Source organism: Gobius niger (assembly GCF_951799975.1).
Source record: "Gobius niger genome assembly, chromosome: 20".
NCBI lineage: Eukaryota > Metazoa > Chordata > Actinopteri > Gobiiformes > Gobiidae > Gobius > Gobius niger.
Window position 1 is genome coordinate 8762521 of NC_136871.1, and position 21766 is coordinate 8784286.

Consider the following 21766-nt stretch of genomic DNA (forward strand, 5'->3'; position numbering starts at 1 on the left):
AAAAAAAAGTCCCTCTGTTTATGTGTTATATTCAGGCATCTTAATACCAAGATTAAATAACCCAACTATACTATATTTTTTGTTTCTATGTTAAGCAGAAGTGGGAGATAATGGAGTCTTGTTGACGCCAGCCTTAACAGGATTTGTAACATTTGCAATCATTTGTGAATCCAGGTTCGTGTCACAATTAGTCACAACACAGGAACATTACAACAAATATTTTATTGTACATGTGAACGCACAATAATCTGTCAAACAGATATAATATCAACAACCCCTTTGCTCAAGTCGTGTCAATGTTGCCGATGTGCCATAGGTTGTCATTTGCAAATATTCCACTTTTTAAATGTAAAAGTTACACATTAAATAATGTGATAACAGACACACCACCGACAATAAATAAATCAATTAAAAAAAACTAAAATTTCAGGAATAGCTTGCTGGATAGAGATAAGCATTTGCAAAAAAAAAATACAAATCTCAAAAACAATAGTCAGCCTGTGACGATGACAAAATAAGGTTAAATATAGACCAATGAGAATGTTTATAGATGTTTTACTCTATAGAGAATATATATATAAATGATTATACTCTGCACTGCTCACATCTGTCACTATACAGCAGATGTTTTATTTTAAATTTTACAGTATTCAAGGCCTATCAGAAAAAACAGCTTATGTCATCTAGCACACGCCAAAATACACAAGCTAACACATGTCCAGTGAAAACATCGCAGATGACAAGGCTGAGATGGCAAAAGGCAGTTCCGGTCCGTGTTGCTCTTTTAATAAAGCAAAATGAAGAGGACTAATGTCCATTGACGTCTTTCACACAGTCCAAACGATTATGTGGCTACTGTCCATCTCCATTCATGTTTTGTAACTTCAGCAAGGAATTCAAAAAGGGCCTAGCGGAAAGCAAGCGTGTCTCTCACTGATACTGTCTATAGTCTCCAAAAGAGGGAGACCCCATTGGAGCAGGAGCCGGCTCTTCTGCAAACTGGGGTCCTGAAGAAAAAAGGAATAATAGGTAAGTCACAAAAAAGTTGCTGCATTCAATATGCAATTTAATGTTCATTTAACTAACCTGTAGGGAATTGTGCAGAAGCAAATCTTGTTAGCAGGATACCAGCGCCCTCTATCAACGCCAAGAGAATACCACCCATTGCTGCTGAGCCAAACATGGCCACAGGTCCATCTGTCAAAACCAGAATACATTACATTAGCTTTTGAAAACTCCAACTAGTCGCAAGGATCAGGTACAGAGCTGTTACTAATTGTTGTAAATGTTGCATATTACGTGTACTATGTTGATCAAGAGTTGAATTGAGAACATACTAAAACAAGATATGAATTCTACTGTTGTAATTCGTATCCTGCTGAGAAAAAAGGCTAATATTTATTCTGCATGGATTACTCACTTCTTGCAGCAAGAATAGCTCCCGTCATAGCTCCACTTGTGATTGAGTTCCAGGGATCTTCTTTGCCTCGTACTTTTACTAAACCACAGTCGATCATAGAAAAGAGGCCTCCCCACACAGCAAAGCTTCCTGAAAGCCCAATGTGACATTCGAGTTAAGATTTTTTAAACCTTCATGGTAGTACTTTTCATAGGATAAACTAAGAATAATAATTCACTTCTAGGAGTTAGGACTTTGTTATAAAAGCCAGGTATTGCCAACAAGTTCACAATACAATACATACAAAACAAAAAACACATCCCCAATTCCTCTGGACAAAAAAAGTAGACAATGAACAATGAGACCAGTAAGTAATTTCTCATTGTAGTTTAAGGAAATAATCTTTGTGTTGGATGATCTCCTTACTGGTTGTGTTTTAAAAACTAACCATATGCTTTCATAGCTTTTGCTGAACGTAATATTTTGGCATGCTAAATACATAATTCAATTCTATGGACTAAAATGTGATGTCCTTTAGTATTAATGTATAAAACAAGACAACTCATAAGGTTCTTGTCAGTACACTACAAAATTTGGTAGTAGTTATTTACCTCCAAGCTGCGGGGCTCTAGTTTTGATTGCTGTCAAACTCCCTCTCATTCTGTGGCTCATCCCCTGCAAATTAAATTGAACAATTGTTCAGCCTATGTAAAATAACAACAAAAAGTCAAGAACATGACTTATCAAAAATACTTACAGAGGGTGCATTCCTGAAGCCTTTGACAGCCTGAAATATGCCTCCACCTATAGCCCCCATTGTGAACGCTCCTCCGCAGTCATCCACAATCCTCCAGGGACTACAAAAAACAATAATATCATTACATTAACATCTCAAACAATAATAAGCCTCAACGCTACCAAGAAAAAACTAGACATATAAATGGTAGGGGAATGTACAGCAGTGTTTATCCACGGATATTCAAGGATTACGAAAAACCAATGTCAACAAATTAAAGAAAGAAAGATCCTAAAATTGACATTTATAAACAGTTGTTACACAGAGCGTTGCCCAATTTTCTGCCAACAACATTCTGAAAAAACTGCTCTCAAAACCAACACTGAATAAAACTGACCACCCACCAAAACGAACCACATAAAAGCCAAGCATTGTATCATATCTAAACACGAAATAACACATGAACAAACCACTGGAAGTGTTTAGTTATGTCAGAATCACGGTGATGCTAATGTGATGCTAGCTAGATGTTATAGAACATGTAAATAAAATTGGCTAGCATCTCTGACAAATGCTACCTTATTAGTAAAGGGAAGTCATCACATGTCTTGTACACAATACATAAGGAACATTAATAAGAGACAATCAACATGTTTGTGCAACTGTAATGACATGTGACAAGCCAGCCGCAAGGTCACTTCAACGTGATAGGAACCTCGCCTGCCTGATGCTAGCACGAGCTGTCATTAGAATCCTATGTGGAGTTAGCGCTGATGCTAACGGAGGCTAACAACCCGGGATAATTTATCTGTAAGCTGTCAGGTAGCTTTGTGGGGCAGTCAGATACATTGTCATGATGTAGTAAGGCAAACCAAGGATATGGACAATGAGAAGTCTGAATAGTTCGAAAAAATAATATATTTTGTAAAAGTTCTTACCAAGGCTCTCTGGCATACTCCTCCATTTTGTTCCTTGAATGTTCCCTCTGACGTCACACCTATCAGGACCTGACGTAACGACCTGTTAAAGTAACGGACGCATTGGGGAAAACAACATGTTGTGAAAATGAATTACAAAAAGAAATAGAAAAGAGAACAATATATATAGTTGGGAAAAATTCGTCAATTTTAATTAAAACACTTAAAAGCACTACACTTTTTTTTCTGGAATTAAATTCTTGTCCTCCTTCAGACTATTGTTATCTCAGACATTTGTGAAAATAATACTGTGAATATACTTAGAAAGCATTTGCATCACTCTCATGAAGTTGCAAGCTACTTGTCTTAGTATTTCCATAACAGTGACCCTGTAAAGTGAGCCTGCAAGTTGCGCAACGTTCATATAAACTCCTCCCTGTTAAGATAGGGGATGCTAGAAATGTGTTTGAAAAGTTAAGAATGAGTTAGGCCCACAACTAACCATTTAATTTTCAATTTCATCGTTCATTGTGTTGTTTGTAAACAAAATAAATCAGGTATAGGGCCTTTAAAGACCCGATACATGCTCTTTGAAAGTTGTGAAACACATTAAAGCAATGTGTACTGCAAATTAGGGAAGTTTTTGGACCTCTTAATTAGTAGTAATAAAAAATTGTGACATATTTTGACCATGTCTAAGCATGTGGTAAATGAATAAGGTGCTTGACCCATTTGTTAAAGGCCTGATTTAATTTATAATATATAAAAAGTGGGTTCACGCTTCCTTCTAAAAAGTGCTTGCCTATACTACCCACTTATAATTAGCTTGGCCACCTCTGATGATCCTGCCATATCTTGTCAATCACTGACAAGTGGCTTTATTTTCTTCTCCAGTCATAAAAGAGCTAAAGCAAAAGGCAGACCACTGTCTGGCTTACAGCCCATTATTAGGAACAAGAAAGGAATGAATTGCAGCACAAGTACTCATTGAGAAATGCCCAAATATAGACATTTGGTGGATGCAGGACAAGGAGAGAGCGATGGAGACATAAACTAACTGCTCCCTTCTGTGAATACAGAGCTAATGTTTGTCCACACAGCTGACGGATATGAGGCATACTCTTACTGATCTACAGCAAATGTCACTGCTCAATGGCTAAAAGATTTGAGGCAATTTCTAATTATTCTTTAAGATGAACAGATCTCACATACAATATTTTAGCAATATTGATTTTACCTCTTAATATAAAAGAACACTACACATTCTGTTAAATGGCAGACAAATCAAAGTTAATGATCAATCACCATTACTGTATAAAACTGTAGACTACTTAGCGACATAGCACAGGAGCCTATACTTTCCACAATTAGCACACTTATTTACCTTTACTTAGAGACTGAGAGAACACTTGCAAAATATACACTTTTAAGCATTTATTTGAAGACATACAGGTTCTGTAACAATTGCACACAAATTAATCATGTTTAGCAGACTTTTGTGACGGCAAAAGTCAACGTGATGTAACAGCTGTATGTAGTATGTTAACTTAAGACATAAAGTATGAAATATAATCAAATTCCCAAGCTAAAATACACCATGTAGGCTTCTGTATAATCTTCCTGATAATACTGATTGACTGACTATGTTACGTAAGAATGACACCTTGGAGACTGCATTAAAATTCATTCAATACTATCTGAGATGTCTTAATTGACAAAGTACCTTATTATGAACAATCTAAATAAGGGTGCCATGTTTGTCAACTCCCTGATATTCCCATTCCAACCACTCACCCCCAATCTACAAAAAAACAAACAATAACAAATGTATGAGTAAATAAATGGTCCTACAACAGTTATTTGGTTTCTTGTGGTTATTCTGTATTCTCGAAAGCTCAAGCACTCACCACATAAAAACATATAATAAAAATCTTGTTATATTCTAGTGCAAATACTCAGCAAAGCATCGTTACAAACAAACCATTCTGTACATTCAGCTTCACTCATTCTCCACAGTCTTTTGGTCCAGTGTTTGAAGGAGAAGTCATCGTGAGGCCATCTGTTTGATGATGGTATCTGTCCCATTGCATTGCTATGGCCACGTTCACTCCGGCCAGTGTTAAATCACGTCTTCATCAGAATCCAGGTGTTGCTCAGGGCAATGTTTATGACTTAACGTAAGACTTGTTAGCTACAGTTAACAAAAATAGGGTTGTTCTGAATGAATAAGATACAGTAAGTGTCCATCAATAGCTCGTTCGCTCCATCATCCATGACCTGACCTTACATAGTTTTCTGTTTCCTTATGTTCCTTCAGGTCTATATTTATGCCAATTCTTAAAAAATCTGGCTTTACCTACATATAGTTCTTCACTTTTTATTCCAAGATGTTTTACTGCAACCACTTGGGCACCGGTACCTGTGAAGAAAAGCATGACAGTCATAGTGAATGCTTAACGTATTCAGAAAACTTGCAGAGCTTTTTGTATTTTATGTAAAGCAAAAACCCTGAAAATAGACAATCTTAGCGTAACGATATCCAAATCTCATGGCATGGTATTCTGTAAAAATCTCACTGAGTGATAATTTATTATGACGTTAAGGTAAGTCTCATTGTTTCATCTCAAAATCACAATTGCTCTGTACTTTTTTTTCTTCATGTTGGCCACACTGGAAGGAGCAAAGGACCATGTCTTTTTTATGTGTACCAGGATATTAATTTGATATATTATAAATGTCCATTATGATAACATTTCTATTGCAATATCACAATAATGACAATATACAAAGCCGTGGGAACCCAGGGTGTTACGGGCGCTGCAGCACTCCCTGGTGGATAGTTTGCGAATATTAATAAATAGGAAATATGCACAGAAAAAGCGTTTTGGGGGTAAATTTTGCACACCCTAACGAAAATATCTTCCCACGGCTCTGACAATATAGTTACATATTAAAACAGCAAATGTGATTGGCCAAGCTAAAAGACACAAACCTTTTTTAGTTGAGTCACATTGCTTGTCCGGATGGAGGCAAGCAGTTGATCCCTTGAGTTCTTGCTGCCGCCCGGGCCTTTCCCATCCAGCTTCCTCTGTGAAACTGGCGTTAGTGAGTTTTTTAGTGAGTCTATATCTAGCATGGGTGGAGGGGGAGGTGGAGGTGCCCCTCCTGGAGGTGGTGGTGGAGGTGGTGGCGGCGCCTGTCCTCCGACCGTTCCCCTTTTGGGTGTCAGTTTCGGAGACGGCATCGGTGACGGGATCGGGGACGGTTTTGGTGAAGCTCTTGGCGAATTCCTCAAAGCCGGACTTCCTGTTTTGGGTACATTCAACGTCTCCTTCTTCTCTCCATTAGCCAGCGCCTGCTTTTGCTCTTGGAGCCGTTTCTGCCTTTGTCTGTCCATGTTCCGACTCAGAATGTTAGTTGTGGTCATCCGGGGTCCAGCCAACTCAAAGTGGTATCCCAATTTCAACAGCGTGGTGTTTTCTTTGAGTACCTTCACCATCTCCATCTCGGTTTTCCCACCACAGACATGCCGCTGGTTTTGAAACCGGAGCTCGGTCAGTGTGGAGTTGTACTGCAGTGCTTGGATGAGGGATAAGATGCCTTTGCCCGTGAGAAGATTGGAATCAACGTTGAGGCTTGTGATGGTCTTGTTAATTCGAAGCATGCCCGATATGGCGTATGCAACGTGGTCGTCGGCCCGACAGTTGGCCAAAGCGAAAGTCTTGACGTGGGAGTTGTTTTTCAGAGCTTCTGTAAACTCGATCAGCGTTTTCGTCTTGATGACTTCGGAGTTGTTGACGTTGAGCTCTGTGAGGGAGGGGTCGTTGCTGCGAACCTGCTCCATCAGTTCATCAAACATGCTCGAATCTTCGTCCTCATTCTCCTCCTCTTTCGTCTTACCCTTTGGAGAGTCTTTAACCACGCAGTTGACAATTTTCTCATCGGTTTTGCTTGGTTTTGCCCCGTCTAACTTCGCCTTCACTTTCAAATCCTCACTCTTCTCCGCTTTCTTTGGCAGACTCTTATCTTTCTCTTTCACATGATCACTATGGTTCACCAAATCTTCACTTCCCTTGTCTTCCTGTTTAACCACAACATCTCCCTTCTGTGACTGTTGCCGTTCCAGTTTCCCATCCCTTCTCTTGCTCTCCTCCGCCTTCTTCTCATCTGCTTTGGCCTTATGTTCCTCCACCTTGCTCTCCTGACTTTCCTGCGCCTTGTTCTGCTTCTCCAACATTTTTGAGACAAGTCCCTGCGTCCTGAAATTTTCAGATCTCCTGTCCCTCCCGACATCTTTCTCATTTTTTTCTTTCAGTTTTGAGATTATATCCTTTGTTTTGCTATCATCCCGTTTCCTAAAATCATCCTTTCTGTCTCTCTCCTTGTCGTCTTTCTTCTCCTGGAGCTTGGAGATCATATCCTTTGCTTTGCTGCCCGTACTTTCTCTGTCCCTCCGTAGTCTATGGTCACCAAGACTCTCTTTCTCATTCACCTCACTGTCTCTGCTCTCCTGTGGCCTGTATCTACCCGACAGGCGACTCCTTTCATCTCTCAAACTTTCAGGACCTTTCTTGTTTTGGTCGTCCGACTTATTGGCACTGCTCTCACTTTGCAGGCTGGCCTGTTTCCGTAGACTTGATCTTCTGTCCTCGTTCTTCTCCTCGCTCACACCCACTTTTCTCCCAAAGTCTTGCTTTCGACTGTCCTTCTTTGTGTCATTCTGCAAAACAAAACAGAGGGTATCATTAATTCGAGCTATACTATATTAAAACACACAGTACAGGAAATGGAACAAAGCATTGTTTTTATTAGGTTTCTGTAATAAAAGCAAACTGGAGGTAGCACAGCAGTTAGCTCATGCTTCACAGCTAGAAGGTCCGGGTTCGATCCCTGGCCAGAGAGGGACTTTCTGTGTGGAGTTTTGCATGTTCTCCCCATGTCTGCATAGGTTTCCTCCGTGTACTCTGGTTTCCCCTACCATTAAAACATGTACAATAGGCCAGAATGAATGCAGTGAGTAAGTGGTTGGAGGGGCCGATGGCACAGACTGGTTGCCTCGCTTCCGTCAGTCTACCCTAGGACAGGCTACATCAGTGGTGCAGTTGGTAGAGCGTGTCGTCTCGTGATCGGATGGTCGTGGGTTAGAATCCCAGCTCCCACAAATGGACACTGTTGTTGTGTCCTTGGGCAAGACACATCCTACTTCTTCATCCTACTTGCCTCCAGTGTCTGCGTACATTGGTGTATGAATGAGAGTGTGAATGGGTGACTGGTTCCTTACTGTAAAGCGCTTTGGGCCTGATAAAGGTAGAAAAGCGGTTTCCATTTACCATTTACATCAGTAGCTTACCACCACCGAGCAGGTTACATTTTGCTTGTTTGTTTGTATACTTTATTGTCCCCGTAGGGAAATTTGTCCTCTGCATTTAAGCCAGGCTGATGGTCAGAACTCCTACCTAGTGGTAGGGGGAACCGGAGTACCCGGAGGAAACCTACGCAGACACAGGGAGAACATGCAAACTCCACACAGAAAGGCCCCGTCCTTCTAGCTGTGAAGCGGAGGCGCTAACCGCTGCGCTACCGTGCCGCCCGAACATCCAGCACAAGTATGATGTAGGAACAGTACACTTTTATATCTGCCTGGATTGTTAGAATAAATTACATAAAGTAAATGGTCAGGCATGAATGTTTATGCAGGTTTTTCCAATTCTTTCACGACTCAAACAGAAATGAACATAGTCATTGCAATCATGATGTTCGGGTTGTTTTAACCTCTCTGGAATGTTATGGATATTGATACAGCCAACAACACATCTCACGCATTAGCACTAGCCCAATAATTTCAAACAAGTACAGCCAGTAGCCATTTTGGGCACATCATATGTATATAGATTGGTTACTTCTGTAGCTTTACCAAACGGTACTTTTTACTTCTACTTGAGTAATATTATGACGTATCTGTACTCATACTTGAGCAGATAATAGATGTAGTTTGACAGTTTTATGTACCACATTTTGGAAAATTGTTTATTTTTATACATTTACATCGTATTTTCTTTGGATATATCAGGATTTTCACTCGATTTTATGCTTTTTTTTCCTCGTAATACATGTCTCTACTGAAAAATATAAGTCAGACTTTTACTCAATACTCAAAGTCACAACTTATTACTCCCACTAGAGTTAAATAATGTCAAAGTAACGTTAGTCCCATTTGAGTAAAAAAAAAATCCACTCTACCCAATTAAATCATGGTGAGGGAATTTAAGGTTACTGGCTTGCATGATGTATAATTGTAATAATCAATGATGGACGTGTTCCATGTCAAAGCCAGTCCCCTGCATTGTTTCACAGTCAAACATCTCCTTCTCCAGGGGCTCCTTGTAAACACACACCTTCTCCAATGGCCCTTGTGTTTACAGTCTCCAAAGCGCTAGGAACCTTTTTACAGCGCAGGGATACATTTGCTGTGAATAGCTCTGTAAGTGTTTGATTTGTGAGTCTCCATCTGTTTGCTGTGTGCGGCCGTAGCCCTGGCAGATGTATCCATAAAAGGCAGTGAGCATCGGAGCAATCAACCAAGGAATTCCTTCAAAGTGGGATTAGGACGCTATACAGAACCGCATTTTGTTCGCTAACACATTTATGGCTTATTCAGCTTAAAATCTGTCGTGAAGGAAAATTCCCAAAGATTGAAGTACTAGAAAAACAACTAAGAATGTGAAAAGTATGCACCCAGCTAGTCTCGGAAGATTATTTTTGCTGGCACCGAAGCCAGCCGGAGGGACCAGCACTTATGAGCTGACGGACGATGAGTGCGCAAGGTCGAGGTGGTCGTTGGCTTCAAGCAAAATGAAAAATGGCATACAAAGGCTATCATTAGATGGAACAGTGGCTTGTTATGTAACAATCTATTAGCCCTCCACAGTGGTGCCTGCACACATCATGAGCACTGCGATGCTCAAGGGCTGGAGGGAACATCCTGTTAAATTTTGAGGGCAATTTTTCTTTTCTTTTTGCATGTATTTGAACAATTAAGTCACTTAGACCAAGTTAAAGCTGTCCTTTATGGACCTACAAACTTTAAAGCTGCAGGATACTTATTAAAGTACCAGATGTAGAGTGGACATGGTTTTAGATGAAAAGCTGTTGCATTATGCATGGCTGTATGTTGAGGTTTCTTCCAAGCATCATACTGTGTCATAGCTGTACTTTTGAAACCTTGAATTACAACATACAAATTCAGAATGATGTTGCTGTGGTTTGGATATCTGATCTATCATCTTCAGGAGAAAGTGACAGCTTACACCATGTTTGGAGAAGATGCCACAGACAAAACATGGCACTTTTGCCAACAACTGACACAACAACAAACACATTTCTTTATGATTCTTCTTTTTACAAAATACTGCACCCTTACCTCCTGTAACTGCTCCCTGTGCCCAAGCCTCCCTCTGGGGTCTGCCTCCTTGTGGAGAGCTCCATCATCTGGGTTGAGGTCTGGAACTTTGCTCAGGTCGATCTGCAGCTCCTCCACTTCCTCCGGGGACAGCGTCGACAGCAGGTTATCCAAATCAGGATCCTCGCTCACCTGCCGTCCCGTGCGGGTCAGGCCCTTCACCTTTCTTCTGGACATGGCTGATTGGTATCTAAAGCTTTTCAGGGGCTTTTTAATGGTCAGAGTCCTCTTTCACTTAAATACAATAAAATAACAATAACATAGGCCAAAGAGACAGTCACATTGAAGAACGGGAGACCTTTCCAAGCAGGCTGGACTGGGGAGGCTGTCTCGCAGTAAAGGGCGCAGTGACGAACTACATGAGGCTCGCATCATCAAAGTGCACCGGGGAGCGGGGGCATTCTTCAAAATCCTGCGAAAGTGCATGTCCATATTTAGTGCAGGGTCCACTCTCCTTTAAAGGCAATGGGAAGGGCTGCAGTTTACAAAGACCCCAAAGCACAAGCTGCACAGACGTCCTATTGCACAATTCATATTTAAAACATCTGTGATTACAAGGACTGAGCAACGTCCCTAATTTTAACCCCCAATCTCTTTTCCTCTCTAATGTTTTTACAGTTCAATTCCTCTCGTGTTTCCAGCCTGATATCAAATCCGATTTTATAAACATTGCATTGTATTTTTATCAGAAAATGTCCAGAGCAGAGATGGGTAGAGAAGCCAAAATATCTACTCAGGGCAGTGTTACTGTAAATCAATTTTACACATTACTGTAAAAGTTATGACAAAAGTAGTTACTTAGGTAAAGGTAAAAAGTACTTAGTGAGTAAAAAGTACTGAATAACTGAGCATAAAAGTGTGATTTGTTTTAGTTTTGTTGCAGTAACAGACAAAACATCAAATTGTGTAATAATTATACTTCCAAAAATACATGAAAATAGGGATAAGGGTCTATAATATAAATTATATATTTCTGTTCATTTTCATATGTCAGCAATAAAGTTTTCCCCCCACTATTTTATGCCAAAATAATAACTATAAAACTACTATGTGACAAAGCTACTCAAATAAGTAGTTACCGAACTGAATGGAACGAATGAAACTCGGACATGTGAGAAAATTGAATTTAATTCAATTTATTGGTTTATTTGGTCGGGACAGTGCATGTTAATGAACATACATGGGTCTCATGCATGTAAACAAGCCACACCAGATTGTAGCCTTGGGCTAATTTCCATCTGTCGTCCCCCATGCACACTCACAAAGACACTCACATTCATCCTGGCCTATTGCACATGTTTTTAGTGGTAGGGGAAACCGGAGTACCCGGAGGAAACCTACGCAGACACGGGGAGAACATGCAAACTCCACACAGAAAGGCCCCTTCCCTGGTGGGAATCGAACCCGGACCTTCTAGCAGTGAAGCACGAGCGCTAACCGCTGTGCTACCATGCATTGTGCATCTTATTATAAAACATTTGTTTCAATTTAATAAACTTGTTAGCTAGTTTGCCAGCATTTCTGTGAAGGGGACCCTGAAAAGTGACCCTGCAAGTTGTGAAATGTGCCTATAAACTCGTACCTGTGAAGAATTAAGATGCTACAAATATATTTGTAAAGTTAGGATCAAGTTTGGACACAATTAACATTTTGAATTTAGTGGCTCCCTCTTTTATTGTATGTAATAAAAAGAAGAAAAAAAATCGAAATGTCGACCTCTGGTGGTCAGAATCACACATGGCAAATCATGACCAACTGCACAGTGATAATGGACTGATTTAGTTTGGAAGGCATGACGCTTTAGAATAAATACAAATTTGAAAGCTCTGTACTCTTGTAGCTGATTAAAATCCTTCCCCACCCCCCCAAAGTGTAAAAGCACTGATTAGTAAAAATAAAATGTGAATCCCTGTTTGTATGTAACGATGTTCTGGGAGTTGTTGTGAGGCACACTGACTGCAAGCTCCACTTTTCACAGGGTGGTAAATAAGATCAGTCTGATGAAAGCAGGGCTGTAAAATGTAGCATCAAGTATCAATTCTTTAAATATGGGCGTAAGCAAAAGCCATTATCTTTGTGCTTTTATAATCAATAGTTAATATGATTTGTTTCTTATTACATTTAGTAGCCTGTCGTTTTAACTGAGCCCCCCTTTAGTTTGGGGCGATTGTCCTGTTTGCTCCCCCATTGTGACGGCTCTGGATGAAAGCCCACCGCAGAGAGTATGCACCAAAATAAAGACACAAACGTTTTTTGTTTTTTTCCAAAGTTAAATTTTATGTTAATAGAAAAAAAACCCCACTATATTACAATGTCTCACAGTCATTTGACACCTAGTCGTTTATTCAGACGAGTCCCCCCCCCCTTCTCCACTCCTGTCGGTCTCTTTAACACACTCATGGAGCACAAATAAATATTAACAGCATTGAGCAAAAGGAACTACATAAAAAGCATCCCCATCAAGAAAATTCCCCTTTTCAATTTTGTGCTTTACAACGGCTCTGTCAAGCTCAGATCCGGAGCAAACGTGTCCATTAGCAGCCATCTGTACACAGCGACACGTAGTAGTCGCAGTAGTCCATTACAAATCCGTTTACATAATTCAAGAAGTATTACATAGTACAACATGTGTCAACCCTGAAAGCCACCTGTTAGTACAAATACGAGTGACTATACAGCCCGGTTCAAGTGTGAAATATCAAACAGTGTCAACGTTTTCAAATTAATACCTTCAGCTACGTTGCAAGCCATGTAATTATAGCTTCAATTATAAGTTAATATCCTAGACAGTGACTTCATGATTTTTGGCTTTTTAGCTTAATCTCAAAGAAACTAAAGGTCACCCGTTAGTGAATTTACAACACAATACTGAAAGCAAGAGCTCAGCCGGACACAGTCTGATTTCCATGATATATTTGAGGTAAAGCTCTTGCCGTGTGCACAGGGTTTACCGGCAGAAGCAAAAAGAAGACCTTCTGAAGTCTAAATACGCTATTTTAATGCCACAAACACAGCTACAAGATCTGAAGTGGACAAAATCGGAAATCTCAGAGCAATTTTTTGTGTGAATTTCAGCCCAAACTAGGGGTGGGAACCTCTGGGTACCTTTACGATTCGATACGATACGCGATACATGGCTCACGATACGCCGATACTGCAATAATCGATATATTGCACAAAAATAACCTACAATAATCACGATATTAAAAAAAAAAATGCTACTTTTAACCTTTATTTTAACATACTACATATTATTCATAATTTACATTTCTTTTCATGTGCTTTGTGCCACTTTTATAAGTGATCCCTGACTTACACACTGAAAATGGGTCTATAGATCTGTCAGTGACTTCATTTACATTTAAATAAACAAGAAACCACAGTCCTATTTAAAAAGTAATTAGAAAACAATCATGAAAAGTCATTTATTTGTGTGTCTGTCTGTATTTGGTCCAAGTGCTAAAAACTGCAGTGCTGCCCCCTGCTGTCCTGACTGAATTCTTAGTCACTTCCCTCTATTGACTGTGGAGCACCGCTGCCTCATTAATATGCATGACGCTGATCATTAATATGCATGACATCATCAAAAGTGTTGGAATAAAAAGTATCGGTATCGTATCATTCCGCTGAATATCGCGATATATTAGAAAATCAATATATTGTCACACTCCTAGCCCAAACTGCAGCTGAATATGTTTCAGACCATCATTTTGGTATTTTCGATGAGCTTATACAGTAAAATCTGTTGAGTAATGTCATAATTTTCCAATAAATTTAGATTTAATGCCAGCTTGAATCTAATCTAATGCTCATTAATGACATTTAAGGCTTTGATTTTGGCAATACTGAGCACTGCATGTGACTATGTGCGATACTACAACCTTAGCCATCACAAACCCGGAAGTAAAACTGCTGCCGAAAACCCCACGAAGAATCGAGATGTTAGAAACGCGTTTGGAAGGAATTACAGAAGATTACTAAACATTTACTGATGTCAAAGGATGTGTGTGTGTCCAGGGTTCAGTAGAAGGATTCACTATTTCCAGGGAGAACCGTGGATGACCTTTAATTTCCAAAAATGGAAGAGACGCCAAGTTAAATGTCCTGAACAACACCGTTTTAAAACAATACTAGACTAAAAATATCCAGCTACATTTTACAAAAATAAGTCATAGCGTAGTCACTACCTTTGTTAATTGTAGTAAGGCGGGGCGTTCTCGCCACGGCGCGGCCTGCAGCTCCCCTGATCCGATATGTCACAAAAAAATAAATAACTGCAAGACATGTATTCAACTGCATCTGACGACAGCGAAAAAAGACGAGTTATTTCAAAAAGCGTAAGAGAAAAGGACAGACTTTGTAACTGGGTAGCATGCGGTTGTGGTGTCGCTAACTTTACACAGCGCACATACTACCTAAACCTGGCAGAATATATGAGAAAGGAGGATGGACAAAACTTTGAACATAGAATGAGATGATGTTCGAAACGAGTAAACCCGAGACACCAAGCGCTTAACCCTGTTTCCAGTCTCTCTCAAACACACTAGAAAAGATCTTTCCATGGTATTCTCAATTTTAGCATTTGATTTTAGTATTTGTAAATCCAATTCATGTTGACAGACAAAATTCCCAAAACATAATCCAAACCAAAAGTACAGTTTTCACATATAAAAGAGCAATCGCCTAAAGTGCTGCTGCGGCTGTTTACTTGAGAAACCTCTGATTAGTATGACATTATGGTCGTGTTGAGCGGTGTGTGGTGACAGAAGTGTATTGCTGCCTTCCTCTTTTCCAGTGGTCCATTCTCTGTCCTCGCCGTCACGTGTGCACTGTGCGGTGTGCCGTTCGGCTCATCAGTGACCCGGATACTGAGGCGGGGAGTACGGCGGAGGAGCTGAAAAATAAACAGCGTTGAATTTCAGTTTGGCTTGAACAAGAGGCGTTCGAAGTAGACAGTAAAAGACAAAACTGAACTAATAACTTGGAGAATTCACATTTATGCAACAATAATTAGCAATACAGTTGCAAGGCAAAAACCGACAACCTTATTAAGGTTTCGCACATCCACAGCTCTAAACCAGTGTGCTGGATCAAAAACAGTACAGAGAAAAAAAGATAGATCCGCACAACTGTTATGCTCACCAATTATGTATAGATACAGACGGCATCTCGTCATAGAAGGGGGCGTGGCTTCACCGAGGGGGAAAATAGAGTCTTTAGAGAAACACAATTTTCCACTCTTTTGAGCCATTTTCTGGTGAAATATTAACTTATTTACCACTCATAAGTAAAGTCAAGTGTACATCGGGCCCATATGAATATTTTCTCACAGCAGATTGTTCAGTAGAAGTGAAAAAAATGGCAGTTGTAGCTAGCACTAGCTAACCATTAGCATTAGCCCGATGCTAACATGAAGCATCATGTTAGCATTCTCTTTTATTTCTGTATTTATGGGCTGTTGAACCACTTTGCTCCTCTCCATGTCTTTGTATCTTTATCTAGTAGAAAACTATGTTCATAATTCAGCATTTGTTAAAGTAGTTTTTGAATAATTAAAGAAAGTTTACATTTTTCTCCAAATTGTTTTCCCCCTTAACTGTTTTCAAACATGACCATATATGGACCATTCCAGAGATGCCGTCTGTATCTATCGCTCTCACTGGCTCTTCGGGCCTTTGCCCTTCATCAGTCTGTCTTTTCCCCTGTAGCCTATTTTAGTTTTTAGTTTAGTTCATTATTAGTTTATTTGAGCAGCAAACAAGCTACAGACAGCAGATGGTTTCACAGGAAAAGGAGAGCACTTGCGCACTCAAAAGGAGTTGAAATTCACAGAACTTATGTAAAACCTACCCCTGACTTACCTGAAGCTGCAGTTTGTGACATACATTTTCACTTTACAAATGTTTCTTTTTTTTTTTACAGTTTAACTCTTGATAGATACCAGGTGTAGATGGTGGCATCTATTTGTACTCATGTATGAACGTACACATTTTATATTTAGGAGAGTTGAAGGGAATACAAAAACATTTACCAAGCATTTTCTTAGTCCTTTGACAGGTCCATAAGACCTATTTTTATCGTTTATGGTCGTTCAAATGATAAAAAATGAAAAACAAATACAAAAACATTTACCAAGCATTTTCTAAGTTTGGTAGGTTCGTAATACCACATATTTTATCGCTTACGGTCGTACAAATAATAAAAAATCTTCCTATAAAAATCTTTTATACATGGTCCCTCCTATTTTATTGTATCTTATTTTGCGTGCCCTTATAGACTATTTACTTTATCAATACTACAGGTTTTATGTTGCACAATGAACCGAAGAAAATTTAGTTTCATTTGTGAATGTACCTTCATTGACAATAAAAATAAAATCCATTCTGATTAGGATGATCTTTATGCCTGAATTCTTAAAAATGTCACAATATTAATTGAAAAAGGCCTGTCTGAGCATCTTTACCAAAAAAGCAGCATTTTCTTTTCTATAATAACATTTGTTTCTATAACAGAGGTTCCCAAACGTGGTCCTCAACCCAAGCTTTGTTGGCCCTCAGGCTTCTTGCCGAGTTGGCACACATTTTTATTACAAGTTGGATAATGCAAACAATCAAAACCTCAGAAAGTAAAAAAATAACAGTGCGGTTGAAGGGGTGAAACCTCTGCTAAATGCACCCACATGAACGGATTGGCCACCAGTTCAATATCCAGTCTACAATGGAAAAGGTTTTAACACCTCTGCTCTACAACAGCACATAATTATCCCTCTGGCTGATAATGCATTGATACTGCCATACCATGAGATCAATTTGCAAACCAACTTTGTTTCTGCAATACAGTCCTGCACAATGACAGAGAACATTCCAAAACTAAGCTTAGCTCTTACCCTGGCTGTAGGCGGGATCTACTGGCGGATAAGGACCAGGGTGCATCATGGGATAGTGTGGAGGCATGCCTGGATAGTGAGGGGCCATGGGGTAGCCTGGATGGGGATAGTCTGCTGGTCCCAGGGGCTTCCCGTAGGCATCGTACATGGGCTCCACTGGATAACTGGCCATGGGGATGTGCTGGACTGTGGACAAATAACAAACAGAGCGTAAACAAGTGAAGCTCTAATTGTTATGTGACTAAACTGTTCCAGATCAGCCACACATACCCTCATACGGTGTCCTCCCTCTCTGCTGCCTCCTCTGGTAAAGGTAACAGCAGGAGCACATGAAGCAGCAGACCATTGTCGCGATGATAGCCACGAAGAGCAGAATGGAAGAGGCAATACCAGCCAGAGTGGTGGGGCTACAAAAAGACACCAAACAGGGCTTTGAAATAATAATGTTTACACATTGGAGAGAGTTGTGCAGAATAGAAAGCAAATACAAGTCTTTTAACAAACTGCAATCTGTATATAAATTCAGCAGTGAATATGGACGATCTCTTTCTTTGCTTAATTGGTTCTTGGGCACATCTCAGATCTCCTTTTTTACTGCGACCTTCCAGCATGTTTCTGACTGGCTGATAAACTGTCAAGTTCGAGACTTTGAAACTTTTTAATTATTTGAAAAAGTTGGCCCAAGTAAGGAGCTTTCATTGGCTCACATTAGACTCGCAATAGTTCGTTATTTTCCCAGTTATTCTCCTGCTTAAGCAGAGACGGCTCTGGCTCAGAGCAGTGTTAATGCAAGTAAACAGTCCACTCCAGGTCTTTCTCAGCCGCCCACAGATCTCAATGCTGTCCGTTTTAATAAGCTGCTTGTTGTCTGCGCTTTACTGGGCAGTGATGAATGTTTTTGGTGCAACAAGGGAAAATTGCCATGTTGCTGTGTCATACACACACACACACTTTGCTTAGTACAGCATTATCCTCAGCTTCTCACATGGGATTGCGGCTTAAACCACCTTTAAAGCTCACAGAGCTGATGCCATTAAACACTAATGAGAAAATATTGCACTACAGGGAGCAGAGGAACAACACAAACACAGCCACAGGGAGATGTCAATATGTCTGTGTTGAACACATCGTGATCTTTTCTTATTTTTTTAATACCCTCCAGCTATTATTGCAGTTGCAGTAAAACAACTTTTATTATTCGTAAGATGTTATTCTGCGCTTACCAAGAAAGTAAAACATATTTTGCATCAAATTGATTTGAATTTCTTTGTTGTAACAATTGTGTCTTAATAAAACAGGTTTGTGTTCACTATGATGTGAAGATATGACATGTTATTTTCCCACTTTTTAGAAAGTTAAATGTTGACGTTAGTGGTTGGAAAACATTGTGGAAAGTGATTCTGAGATTGGACTGAGGGGACGTGGCATGAATGATATCGATAAACTATCAGCTTCCACATCTGCCCAGGGTCAGTCAGTATGTGGTTGTTTTCATTGTGGTGGACACTTAATCCTGGAGCAGGAGTCTTGAACAGTGAACCTAATCTCTGACTCCTGGTACAACTCATCAATAAGTCATCTGATTAACAGTGGCCTGCAGATGTAGCCCTCACCTGAACTGGAAGAGCATGCACCGCTTCTGCTCGCGCTCCGTGATCATCTTGAAGGCGTCCAGGCAGCAGTAGCGGCGGTGGCAGTTGCCGCAGCAGAAGGTGATCAGGGGGCAGTCGAAGCCATTGTGCCACGTGCCGTTCTTATCCACGTACCACAGGCAGTCTTCGTTTCCACTCACTGCAAAGCCACACGAGGGAGAGTAAGAGAAAGGCACCATGGAACAGAGATCCAGTTTAAGCAAGTCATATCAGTTTCCTCTGCTACATATAAGCAATGGTTTGCAACATGTGCTTTTGTTTTTGTTTCTCCTCTTTCATAATGACACCAATCATGCGCAATTGCCAGTTTTTGGAGAACGATAACGAGGAAAGTATGTAGTGCAGTCCAGTGTTTATTTTGACATGCTGAAAGAGAAAACTATTGTATTTGGAGTTGGTGGTTCAACTTTCAAAACAAAGAATTCTCAGTTCCAGATATACAGCCTTGCCTTGAAGTAAAAAAAATAAGAAAAGGTTTTGTGCGATGAACTTGGAAAGTTGAAGATGAGTTGGCAAAAAGGGAACCCATGCAACCTTTTACAACACATTAATAATACAGATTTAAATCTGTCACTGTTAGAAGATAACATTAAATCGCTATTTATCATACTGGGTCAGGCTGTACAGTCGTACTATCTCTGTCATAGCCTTGACTGTGAGGCTCAGGCGCCCACTCTCAGCCACTGAATGCTTGCGTATCAGTCTGACGCTCTGAGAGGGTATTTATCCCTCTTCTGTGGAGGCATAGACAGACTTGAATGGTAGGACTAGTACAATGTCACGAGTTCATGTCTCTGGGTCCCGCACCGATGGTAAATAAACTTCTCCTGCATAAGACATCCAGACTGCTGCATGTTTTTCATCTATCCTCTCGAACACCACTGTTATTTCTCTAACAGTCAGTATGTAGTGCATTAAACCCTGATGCCTGTTGCTCTTAGACATGTTGGCCTCTTTTAAAATGGCAATGACACTTGGTCGACAAGATGAACTCACTTATAGAACTCGTTATCTTGAATGCAAGGTTAAGATATGGCACAAAGAGCACTAGCTTCAAGAACGGGACACTGACGGACACTATAGTCATCTGAGGAAGATGTTTTGAAACACTTACAAAAGGTTAATTAGGGAGGGTATTACGCAAATGATGCCAAGCAGTTAAATAAGTCGGCATGCAAAGCTGCCTAATATGAAAAAATATTGAATGAGGGCGCCAGTCATTCAAATAATTTAGAATGTTATTTCTTTGATCAGGGACCAGGCTGTGTTAATTGCGTCGACTAAAATATTTAGCCTTAATTTTAGTCAAAGTGAGATTTTTGACGACTAAAATTGGATTAACACTAAACTAAACATTTCTCATGAGACTAAAACTATGACTAAAATGTCCAGATATTTTAGTCGACTAAAATAAGACTAAATAAAAATGAAAAGGAGAGACTAAAATCATCCAAACTTCCAATGACCGTCTGAAAGAGCCTCAGATCATGTCAATTCTCTGCCAAAGGAAAAGCTCTGAGCTCTGTTCATGTGGAGCAGCTCCATGAAGCAGAGGAACAAGATTAAATATGATCATAATGAAAATTATAAATGTAAAGTCGACTAAATTGACTTGCAATTTTAGTCGACTAAAATTGAAGATATTTTTTTTACCATATCTCGACTAAAATTGAATTACATTTTCGTCAAAAGACTAAGACTGAAACTAAATTAAAATATGTTGTCAAAATCAACACAGTGGGGACCAGAATATTTCTCCACCAAAAACTCATAAGAAATGACCTTATTAGAAATAAACAAATAAAGAATATTTAAACTCTCAGTCAGACGAAGTGTGGTCCATGACAGATGAAGGTTCTTGAGCTGTCACAGTTGTGATATTGGGCTGTACAAAACCATTGAGCTGTCATGTGTCTACTCTACAGTAAAGTAGTGCGTACAGATGGCAGCTCAGGAACCTCTATTTACAAAAATGTAATGTTAAATGTGCAAGTAAATAATTAAATGCAAGCAATGTTGATCAATATTTATTCCCGGATTTTTTTTTTTAAACAACTATTCATGAAAACTCCATTTACTCTTTTCTTATTATGTTTTTATTCTACAGCCCTAGCACTTGATAAATAATGTTTATGATGGAGAACACAACAACTGTTCTCGATATGAGACAATGCTCGTTAAGAAAGTAGTTGAACGTTAAGATTTGGGCTGTGTTTACAAAGCTTCAAGATGTTAACATTGTGGACTGATTATTGCATGAAAAAAAGAGCAAAATGCACAGTTTATTCGCTGCTACATGCGTGTGCGCTTAGCCGCAGCGCGCGCTACCGATGAAAACAAACGCCGCTAACGGTGTGCGGCCTGGACAGATTATCTCACCCGGAGAGCAGCTCAGGAGGACGGCGAGCGCCAACAAAGACGACGCGATCAGGGACATGTTGCCCGCCGGAGACATCATCCTGCTGCAGTCCGACATAATCCAAAATAAAGCAAGAAGGGGAGCTCGAGCAGAGAAAGAGGGAGCTGAACTAACGTTAGCTGCTGACGCGTCTGGCTAACGGTCGCGCTCAGACATAGCGCTGCCGCTGCTGCCGCTGCTGGGGAAGCGCAAAGAAACGGGAGCGGATTGAAAGACAGCGCTGTAAATTATCCGTGGGAATGACACATCCGGGGTTGCCAGATCAGTGCTGCAGTTTCCAGCTCCAGGGAAATGCCAG

At 40.1% G+C, this 21766-nt stretch overlaps 4 protein-coding genes and 1 long non-coding RNA gene across 6 annotated transcripts in view; 2 read left to right on the plus strand and 3 right to left on the minus strand.

Annotated features, from left to right (window-relative positions):
• LOC306980135 overlaps positions 1-21766 on the plus strand; it is an 857770-nt gene that overhangs the window by 438260 nt on the left and 397744 nt on the right. The window lies entirely within an intron of this gene.
• Positions 1-21766, plus strand: part of inka2 (inka box actin regulator 2) — a 373123-nt gene that overhangs the window by 106900 nt on the left and 244457 nt on the right. The window lies entirely within an intron of this gene.
• On the minus strand, positions 204-3164 carry timm17a (translocase of inner mitochondrial membrane 17 homolog A (yeast)). Its single transcript, XM_079578378.1, has 6 exons — positions 3074-3164; positions 2157-2256; positions 2011-2074; positions 1421-1549; positions 1087-1197; positions 204-1007 (listed from the first exon to the last, which is right to left on the minus strand). Exons 1-6 carry the CDS (start codon positions 3097-3099, stop codon positions 931-933), a joined length of 507 nt encoding a protein of 168 aa, XP_079434504.1. The 5' UTR covers positions 3100-3164; the 3' UTR covers positions 204-930.
• lmod1b (leiomodin 1b (smooth muscle)) lies at positions 4678-10855 on the minus strand. Its single transcript, XM_079578820.1, has 3 exons — positions 10473-10855; positions 6045-7772; positions 4678-5471 (listed from the first exon to the last, which is right to left on the minus strand). The coding sequence occupies exons 1-3, from the start codon at positions 10686-10688 to the stop codon at positions 5445-5447; spliced, it is 1971 nt and encodes a 656-aa protein (XP_079434946.1). The 5' UTR covers positions 10689-10855; the 3' UTR covers positions 4678-5444.
• Positions 15163-21687, minus strand: shisa4 (shisa family member 4). Its single transcript, XM_079579347.1, has 5 exons — positions 21429-21687; positions 19011-19188; positions 17668-17804; positions 17398-17583; positions 15163-15405 (listed from the first exon to the last, which is right to left on the minus strand). Exons 1-5 carry the CDS (start codon positions 21523-21525, stop codon positions 15365-15367), a joined length of 639 nt encoding a protein of 212 aa, XP_079435473.1. The 5' UTR covers positions 21526-21687; the 3' UTR covers positions 15163-15364.

What these genes read in the sequence shown, in the direction of transcription:
- shisa4 (XM_079579347.1), bottom strand. Translation starts at nt 21,525, where the DNA reads ATGTCGGACTGCAGCAGGATGATGTCTCCGGCGGGCAACATGTCCCTG. An exon ending in TGCATGCTCTTCCAGTTCAG is followed by an intron (nt 17,805 to 19,010) that starts GTGAGGGCTACA and finishes GTCTTTTTGTAG; the next exon opens with CCCCACCACTCTGGCTGGTA. An exon ending in AGATCCCGCCTACAGCCAGG is followed by an intron (nt 15,406 to 17,397) that starts GTAAGAGCTAAG and finishes TTTATTTTTCAG; the next exon opens with CTCCTCCGCCGTACTCCCCG.
- lmod1b (XM_079578820.1), bottom strand. Translation starts at nt 10,688, where the DNA reads ATGTCCAGAAGAAAGGTGAAGGGCCTGACCCGCACGGGACGGCAGGTG. An exon ending in ACAGGGAGCAGTTACAGGAG is followed by an intron (nt 7,773 to 10,472) that starts GTAAGGGTGCAG and finishes TTTGTTTTGCAG; the next exon opens with AATGACACAAAGAAGGACAG. An exon ending in ATGTGACTCAACTAAAAAAG is followed by an intron (nt 5,472 to 6,044) that starts GTTTGTGTCTTT and finishes TTTTCTTCACAG; the next exon opens with GTACCGGTGCCCAAGTGGTT.
- timm17a (XM_079578378.1), bottom strand. Translation starts at nt 3,099, where the DNA reads ATGGAGGAGTATGCCAGAGAGCCTTG. An exon ending in GAGTATGCCAGAGAGCCTTG is followed by an intron (nt 2,257 to 3,073) that starts GTAAGAACTTTT and finishes TGTTTTTTGTAG; the next exon opens with TCCCTGGAGGATTGTGGATG. An exon ending in AGCTATTCTTGCTGCAAGAA is followed by an intron (nt 1,198 to 1,420) that starts GTGAGTAATCCA and finishes TGGTTTTGACAG; the next exon opens with ATGGACCTGTGGCCATGTTT.